The sequence below is a fragment of the Aplysia californica genome, unplaced genomic scaffold, assembly GCF_000002075.1.
Source record: "Aplysia californica isolate F4 #8 unplaced genomic scaffold, AplCal3.0 scaffold00847, whole genome shotgun sequence".
NCBI classification, from domain to species: domain Eukaryota; kingdom Metazoa; phylum Mollusca; class Gastropoda; order Aplysiida; family Aplysiidae; genus Aplysia; species Aplysia californica.
The window spans coordinates 83606-93314 of NW_004798117.1; the positions used below are offsets into that span (position 1 = coordinate 83606).

General features: G+C 40.7%; 1 protein-coding gene across 2 annotated transcripts in view; it reads right to left on the reverse strand.

The window, feature by feature from the left end:
* LOC101858308 (leucine-rich repeat-containing protein 74B) overlaps positions 1 to 9709 on the reverse strand; it is a gene marked incomplete at its 3' end in the record, with an annotated part of 87203 nt that overhangs the window by 8157 nt on the left and 69337 nt on the right. For both annotated transcript variants that reach the window (XM_005110058.2, XM_035972790.1), the window contains 5 exon segments: positions 525 to 574; positions 1593 to 1683; positions 2306 to 2413; positions 3124 to 3296; positions 4499 to 4694. In XM_005110058.2, coding sequence (XP_005110115.2) covers positions 525 to 574; positions 1593 to 1683; positions 2306 to 2413; positions 3124 to 3296; positions 4499 to 4694 — 618 coding nt within the window.

Sequence of the window (9709 nt, forward strand, 5' to 3'; positions counted from 1 at the left end):
CAATTCTTCTTCTTCTTCTTCTTCTTCTTCTTCTTCTTCTTCTTCTTCTTCTTCTTCTTCTTCTTCTTCTTCTTCTTCTTCTTCTTCTTCTTCTTCTTCGTCTTCTTCTTCTATTAGTGTAGAGAATGGTGCAAAATGCATATCCCCCACAAAAAAGTGGAATTGGTATGCTCAAACTGGAACAACGCCAAAGTGCACAGTCTTCGATAATATATCATGATATTAAAGTCGATGAGACCTCAACACTCGTGCCGTTGAGGATGTTTTTGTTCCATAACTGAAATAGGAGACTGACCCACCCGACAGCGTACAATCTTTGAAACAGTGCCCAAGAAACAAAAAAACCCCCAAAAACCCAAACCAAACCAAAACAAAAAAAAAAAAAAAAATTAACAACAAACAAACAAAGAAACAAAACCAAACAATTACCCCCCTCCTCCAAAAAAAAAAAAAAGAAAAAAGAAAAGGAAAAAAAAAAAAAAGTTTCATAATCAAAATGTTAAATTATTATTAGAACGTCTTACCAGAATTAAGTTTGCTATATGTTCTGCACTGCTGTCATCAAAGTTGTTTCCTGAAAAAGAAACAGGCACATAATTCCCAGTTTTTGGTAAGACAACATTTACACGAACGTTGTGCTTTTCGCACGAAGGAGACGTGTATATTCACATTAATTTACATTTCAAAATACAATCAATGCGCCATGTGTATATCAATACATACATAGGAGGGAAATGGTGTAAGTATAAATGTTAGGTTTAAACGCCCCTTTCAACACTGTTAGGTTATTTAAGAATTGGAGCATTTGAATTTCACGTCCGTCTCCAATATGACCAAGCCATCTGGTCTGAGAACCGCCAACACTCTACAGAACAACTCGAGTTCAAGAAAGCCTAGTTAGGGACTCAAACCAGGGTCGCCTGCTTTATGGTCGGACGTGAAATGAAAATAGAGCTCACAGAGCGCACAAGGATGAGTGTGAGGACGGACTGAGGAGGACTTCACTTGTTTCAAATGTTGCTTCAAAAACACAACAAAACTACAAGTACAAGGATTAAGAAGTGTATTTTGGGTAGTGCATAAGTTTATCAACACTTGCACATAATGCACACATACGCAATAAACAAGAAATAAAATAGTCTTAAAAGACGTCCAAGAACGCACATGCACACTCATTCGCTTACATAAACACGTACAGACAGACAGACAGGCATACGGACGGACGGACGGACGGACAGACAGACAGATAGATAGACAAACAGACTACTACTACTACTACTACCACTACTACTACTACTACTACTACTATTACTACTACTACTACTACTACTACTACTACTACTACTACTACTTCTACTACTACAACAACAACTACTACTACTACTACTACTACTACTACTACTACTACTACTACTACTACTACTAATGATAATTTAAAAAAATAATACAGATAATAATTACATTTATATAATGCATATCCACCCTCTGCAGCCTGTTTTATGCGTTTTAAAACTTGCTAATACTATGCAGATACAAAATACACACAGACACAATCACACCACATAAACATGCAGACAGATCAGACACCTCACCAGAGAGGTTGACTTTGCGTAGAGTGTCGTTCTGCTCAATGATTTGACAAAGCTGCTCTGTGCAAGAGTTCAGCTTGTTGTCAGACACGTTCTGGGGACACAGCGGACCTTCTGTTTTAGTTTCAGTAGTAAGAATTTTACGGCACTTGCAACAAAATTAGGCCGTAGGAGTCTACTCTTGTTTTAGTAAGAGTTTTACGGCACTTGCAACACAATTAGGCCATATAACTTAAGTGATGAAGATTAAAGGTGTTATAATAGAGCAACAAATGCAAAAAAGGAGGAGAGATAGAGATGCTAGACTATGTTTCATAGGAAAGAAGGTATAAACCACAACAAAGCATCCGCCAACCACCTGCAGTGGACCTTTTTAAAGCAGGTGTTTTCACGCCTTCATCGACACATTTTAAGTCACTTAGGAGGTGGCTTTTGAACCTGCCTGTCAGAGCCAACCCAGTCTGAGAGGGATATAAAGTTCCAATAGAAGGACCTGGATGCTTGCTAAAAATTCTCCCAGATTTGAACTCAGGTCTTCTTCGTGCGACAGCAAAGTTCCTAACCGCAACACGATAGACGCCGGCTCATGTGGAGGCCTATGTGGAATTATGAGCACTTTTTTATGACGCCAGAAAGTGAGTACATGTGTTTGTGTATGAGTGTGATTAACGTGAGAGCACGCGTGACTGTGTGTTTGCCTCCATGTCGAGACTCACCAACTCCGTTATGAAGCAGTTCTCTTTCAGCATCTCACAGAGTGCCACGCCCCCTTCCAGACCTAGCCAGTTGTCTGAGATGTCCAGGGTGTTGATCGTCGCGTTAGACTGAGAAGTTATAAATAGAATGGGGTCAAAGCTCAGGATTCCAAGCCTATAAAAAATGTTAGTGTTTGTGTAAACTAGAGGGTAGTGGGGTCTTTTTGTGCGTGGTGTGTGTGTGTGTGTGTGTGTGTGTGTGTGTGTGTGTGTGTGTGTGTGGGGGTGAGTGTGTAATATATTATATTATATAAGTGATCTAAGAAAAAAGTTTTCCTGTTCATGTAATGAACAGTATTTAGAACAGTTATAGATAAAACCGCTGCAGAAAAGGGCAGCAGGAGGAGGAGGAAGAGAAGAAGAAGAAGAAGAAGAAGAAGAAGAAGAAGAAGAAGAAGAAGAAGAAGAAAAACAGCGAAACAATAACAAGAGAAAACGGGAAAAAATCATCATCAACAAGAACAACAACATGATCATCATCATCATCATCATCATCATCAACAACAACGACAATAACAAAAACAACAACAAAAACAACATAACCATCAACAACAGCAAAAACAACAACAACAACGACAACAACAATAACAACAAGAAAAACATTACCATCATCAGCATCAACAACAAAATGAACAACAACAACAACAACAATAACAACAACAACAACAACAGCATCAACAACAACAACGACAACAACAATAACAAAAACAACATTATCATGATCAGCATCAACAACAACATGAACAACAACAACAACAACAAAAACAACAACAACTCACCACCAAAGAAGCAGCAATGGCCTTCATGCCGTCCCCCGCCAGGCCGTGATGTTTCATGGACAGAGAACTCTCGTTCATGTGTCTCAGGAAATAGGAGGCGGGCACCACACCAAACTTTTTGCATGCTTCCACGTACGCCGATTTGCCTGTATGGTCGTAGCTGGTGGGTGGTTCTGTGTAGAGACAAGGACGTGAGTTAAAAAAAAAAAAGTAAAAATCAAACAAATAAATCTGTAAGGTTATATACCCCCTCCCAGTTCGACACAAGGATATGAGTGAAAAAGCATAGACTTGTATGATATTAATATTAAAGATTGTTTACTCTGACGTAATTAAAGTCATAAGGGGCTCTCGTGGGCGAGACGGTAAGGTGTTCGCCTCTCATTCAATAGGTCCCGGGTTCGGATCTGGACAGGGACAACAAATCTTTTTCTCTAAAATTGTCTCCTTTCACCTCCTTTCCTGCTCTCTAACAATGTTCTGTCGTCTGCTTTCGTCCCCACCTTCTGCCCCCACCCCTTCACCTTATTTGCCCCCTCCTCTGGGCTCTTGACTCTTTCTGCAGCCTTTCTACTGCTACACCTTGGCTCCTTCTTACTGCTGTCTTTTAGCCACACCCCTGGTCTTATGGTAGGTAAGGTCTAACACCTAGCCTTTTAGGAGGTCTCGTGTGCAAGATGCGCACGTTAAAGTTCCCTTTGTGGTCCAAAATCGATCAAATGTGTCTCGCGCGCTCATATGGCCCTATGCAGTCGCGAGCGCCGTAAGTCGCCAACCCAAAAAAACAACCCAAAACAAAATAAAAACAAGTCCACTATGAAGCGTACTATGTCACCTTGTCTGGAACAAAACCAAATGTAAGCAGAGAAAAGTTGCACACGCACTTTACTATAGCAAGACTAGTGATGATGAAGACAATCAGCCGGCCCACACTGAAATGGATCCCCATGAAGAGGGGCGAGGAAGCATGGAGCACCACGTCTTCCTAAGACCCCAGTTCTACATTGAAGTAATTCAAGTAAGACTAGTGTTCTGACCTTCATCTGTGCGTCCATGGTGCTCAAGGTTTTGAATTTAAAAAATGTTATACACGGCAAACAGCGGCGGCCATGAGATAGTTCCTTTTTGGAAAGAAATTGTAATTCAAATCTTTGGTAAAAAAGATATGAAGTGTGCAGGTTTAAAGCTCGTTTCAACATTGTTATGTTATTTAAGGGGTATGAACCTCCGAACTGAACGTTCATCTACGATAGATCGATAAACGGACAAACATACAGACAGACAGACAGATAGATAGATAGATAGATAGATAGATAGATAGATAGATAGATAGATAGATAGAATAACAAATAAAGAGACAGACAGTGAGACAAACCTTCTGTCTCCAGATCTGTGTCCCAGTCTTTCTCATTGCTGATGTCCACCATCATAAGGTCAAGGTCAGAGCGACTGCCCCTCGGTCTCATTTCGTCCACGTCGCTTTCGCTGTCTGAACTTTGACCCTGAGGCTTGGAGCCTGCGCTCTCCTGTCTGGACGCCCGCGACTTCCGGCTGCTGGCTCGACTGATTGTCTGCAAGAAGTTAGAGAAAAGAAGTTTTCTAAGTCAAGGTCAGCTTGATCCAGTTATATTGTACATGAGCTTTTTCATGCAATCGCCAACACAGTTTAGATAATTCAGGAGGCTGGCAGCTTCGATAATTGTCTGTATTGGTGGGATATTGCGTTCAAAGCTCTTTTCAACACTATTAGATTATTTGAGAGGCGGGACCTCAGACTTAATCCGAGTTAACGCCAATCTCCAAAAGGACCGAGTCAAATAGGAAATCCTTGTAAAAATAAATGCCTTTCTCAAGGACACAACGTCGGACCGAGCTCAGTCTCGAACCCCCGAACTCGCAATCTCACAACTACGGTCCAAGTAGCCTAACCACTAAGCTAACTGTTTTTTGTAATGACAGTTACAGTGAGTGTGTGTGTGTGTGTGTGTGTGTGTGTGTGTGTGTGTGTGTGTGTGTGTGTGTGTGTGTGTGTGTGTGTGTGTGTGTTCAAACAAAAACATATGTAAATTTGCCACCGTAACCCAAAATTTCCCCACGAGGAATCAATAAAGTGTAATTTGTATCATTATTATTCTATGATATAGATATCACGGATAACCCAGGTTGTATGGATATATCCCAACCATACGTTGCAGATACTTGATAAAATAACTCACTCACTTGGGAATCTAGCTCGTGTCTTCCGAATGTAAGACAAAAACCTTATCCTTATGCAACAGACGCTGGTGAAGCTATTCGACTCCTTACAAGCCAGATAGGTTTTCGCGTGTGCTACCGGCGATTGAGGTACAGCGATTAAGCAATCGGCCGTCGCTCGCAGAATACCTGGGGTCGAGTCCCGTGTGGGGAGGATTTTTATCTAGCATCTCGGTGTATCTGCTGAGAGACTTACAAACAGGATCGCAGCCCGCTTTCTAAAATGATCTAAATTATGTCGATTTGGGTGGGGTGGGGGGGGGGGGGGGAACACATACATTATACATGCTATTTTAATTAACATATTGCAGCTAAATCTGAAGGACCACCAGATTTGCTTCGGTGTAGCTGGGTTTTCGGTTGAGAGAGGTTGCTCAAATTATTTCGGTTTACCGCTGTTTTGTCGTATTAACCAAATCCGTTTTCAGCGAACTCCACTGTATTAGAACTACTAGTAATTTATGGCTTAGAGTGACTGTAAGTTCGTTCCATTTTTTAAAATGGTTTCCACTTGCTTAGTTCATGACTCTTTGCATAAATTATTGAATCACACTAACATTTGAAAACAGATCACACCCCTACTTCTTTCCGGATACGGATTTTTTCAAATCCGCAGTTGTTGTTCCCTATGTAGGAAAACACCTTCAGTTTATGAATTTACGGTCACAGCTACAGCAAAAAAAAAATAAAGGGAATTTAATAGCCAAAGGTCGCAGTGTGTGCAATAGCTGTTATATCACAGTAAATATTATATTATTATTATTAGGCTGGAAACGAAACTAGCAAAAACAATTGTTTATCATTGTACAATCCTATATTTTAGTACGATGCAGCAGTCAAGAAAAAGTCAGCAAGCTGCACAAATCAACAAGTGAAAGTGAAGCACAATATACATGCTGAAAAATATGGCAGACTCTTCTCTGTCAGAATTTGTCTCATTGGCCTTTGTAGAAGCCACACATAGTCGCAATCCTTACCTCTACTTCTTAAAAAAATTGTATTCTTCTTTGTAGATACATGGATCATCATACAACATTGACGGACGAACTTCTATCATTAACATTTTAGTACAATAAAATTCACACCAGATATGCTGCATCATTTGATCTTCTCAAGGAATTTCATTGTACAAAAATGTGGGGTGATAAAATATAGATACAATAGTTTTCGGGTTTCTTTTATTTGGTAGTATAAAGCATGTAGCGCAACCAACACGACCATACTAATGTACTATACACAGCAGAATACTACATTGCTATACTACAATACTATACATGTACTACAATACTATACTAACACAATACTGCTGTACGTCGACAAAACGCCTTTTTCTTATTAACACGGAATGACAATCTCTTCAGGGTGTAAGATCAACCGTTGATGTATTGTGCAGAATAGTTTAGCTATATAAAAAAGCCGAAAATTGGTGATTTCTCGAAACTGCTGTGAATAATGAAAGGCGTTTTGTTAGTGTACGGCAGAATATACAATACTATATTACTCTATTATAACATACTATAATAACTACTATACCCGCCTTCTTCTTCTCGGGCTGTTTGGACCCAGAGAATGAACCTTGTCGAGGAAGCCTTCTTGTCGCCATAATAAATTTTAATAATATACAATCCCAGTGCTGGCTTCAGTAAAAGCATTCCGATCAACCCGCGAACACAGACTGATACAGCGCTGACGCCCCGAGTTTTATACAAGCACTGTCTATCTAGTTATCTCACAGGGCGCAACAAGTGCCATAGACGTGGAAGAAAGGACAGATGGTGGTGCTTTTTCCACTCGAGGGATTTTTGTTTTGCTTTGTTTTTGGAATGGCATTGTATAGAGTTAACGTCTGTTTTAGCCACGGTAGGGTTATTTCTTTAAGCACGATATCTATTTTTCAGGTGTCAAACTGATTCTGTCCAATGATAAACAATTCTAGAGGGACTCAAAGACACCATAAATTCAGGAAAGAGAGAGAGAGAGAGAGAGAGAGAGAGAGAGAGAGAGAGAAAGAGAGAGAGAGAGAGAGAGAGTTCAGAAAATTTAAAAAATCCATGTGTTCTTTATAAAGGACACTGGGCACGAATGGCCCCATTTTTTCTCCCAGTTGAACGTCCTCTATAAAGGACACTGGGCATTGAGCTTTATGTATTAAAGGGAGTATAGATATGAGCGGGGAGGGGTAGGGCGTTATTAGCCAACAGTGGGTATGTTATCGATTTCTTGGTGTATACATATATGCGAGTGTAAAGGGAAAGTTACATCCTTTTTTTGGTGGGTATAAGTGGGTGTATAGGTATAATACCTGGCTGCATAGGCTATAAATATCTATTCTGCTCCTAATAATTTCGTCTTTGTGCCCTTTTGTCGCCCACCTAATGAAAATCTAGAGTTAAACCATATTCTTACGCATTCTAAGATGGGTAAAAACGTGAGCAACTAAGATTTAATAAGTAGGTGTATCGGTATAAGTGGGTATAAAGGTTTACGGGGGGCTCTCGTGGCCTTAGAGGTTAAGGTGTTGGCCCCTCATTCAAAGGTCCCGGGTTCGATTCCGGGTAGCGACCGAAAAATTTTCTGCTCTAAAATTGTCTCCTTTCACATCCTTTCCTGATCTCTAACAATGTTCTGTTGTCTGCTTTCATTTCCACTTTCTGCCCCCACCCCCTCACCTCCTTTGCCCCCTCCTCTGGGCTCCTGACTCTTTCTGCAGCCTTTCTACTGCTACTCCTTGGCTCCTCCTAACTGCTGTCTTTCTGCCACACCCCTGATCTTCTGGTAGGAAAGATCTACACCTAGCCTTCTCGGAAAAGGGCGAAAAATCTGGGAGGGCCCGTGTGCAAGTTGCGCACGTTAAAGATCCCTTGGTGGTCTAAAGTCGATAAGAGTAGGCTTCGGCCGCCACCCGGGCAAAATTCAAAATTTCCTACCAACGAAAAAGTATTAGGTGTGTCCCGCGCGCTCATATGACCTTATGCAGTTGCGAGCGCCGTAAAACCCTATACTAAACCAACAAACAAAAGGTTTACGCAGTTTTATTTGTATAGATGGGTGTTTAGGCATATCAGGGTGTATAAGTGGATGGAGAGGTGCTTTAGGCATTCTGTGTTTCTTTCAAAATTTTGGTTTCGTTATATTTTTCCCAAGATCAAAGGCATTTACATTCAATGAAGTTCTCAGTCAATCAGAAGATGATATGATATTGAAATTGTCTCAGCCGATGTCTACATATCTCCACCAGGAGATGAACAGAGTTCAGACGAAGATGATGTCAATGATGATGTGCAAGAATCATTGTCATTAAACGATTTACCAGGAAGGCAACAGCAAAGCAGTCCTCAGTTCCGAGTTACCAGGTGGAAAGGAGAAGAAAAAAATCTTTGCTGATCAGCTAAATTTAATCAACAGGTACAACTCAAACATAGGTGATGTTGAGCGCCTGGACCAAAATGTGGGTACCTATCGGATATCAATCCGATCCAAGAAATGGTGATGGCCGTTGTTTGCCTTTCTGGCAGATGTAGCCATCAACAATGCGTGGCTACTGTACAGGTTGTCACCGGCTCGTGGCACTCTGCCTCTGAATCAATTGGCCTTCAAGAGATCTATGGCTCAGATCTACCTTAACCTACTGAGAGCTTTGCATCATTTGCCAGTTGTGCAAGCTCAGAGAGCAAAACGCGGAAGGTAGCACCAGATATTCGCCATTAAAATCAATACCAAAACAAAGACGATGTAGTCTTTGTGGGGAAAGGGCCAACACACAGAGGTTCATGCAATGTGCCACTGCATCAGAGGTGCGCTGAGCAATTTCATGCTTGAATTGGCAGTTATGCATGCCATCTTTTGGATATCGTGGAAGTGAAAAAATTGCCTAAAACAGTTACACATTTTTGAATTTAAACGATTATGCATACAATTCATACATTTCTCTAAGATACAATTTCCTAGAAAGGTTCGATTTTGGTTTTCTAAGATCTTTGACTTTGATATAGGACTACCCAATGCCCAGTGTCCTTTACAGAGGACATTTGATTGGGAGAAACCTGGGGCCATTCGTGCCCAATGTCCTTTATAAAGGACAAAATAAAACATTTGAATACATTTTTAAAAATTGAAATACTTCAAAATATGTTATGGTTTCTTCATTTGAATGCACGGCCACATTAAAAAAAAAGTGAAATCAGTTATTTTTTAGACCTTCGTCATTAATGGGTAAGCAACACGGAAGCTAAGGCAACCAAATCAGTTGAGCATGAATGTTATGGAAGGCTTCCTGTAAAAAGGTGCCATGGACTCCAAAAAAAGATCACGTGTTCTGAAAGTTGGGGGG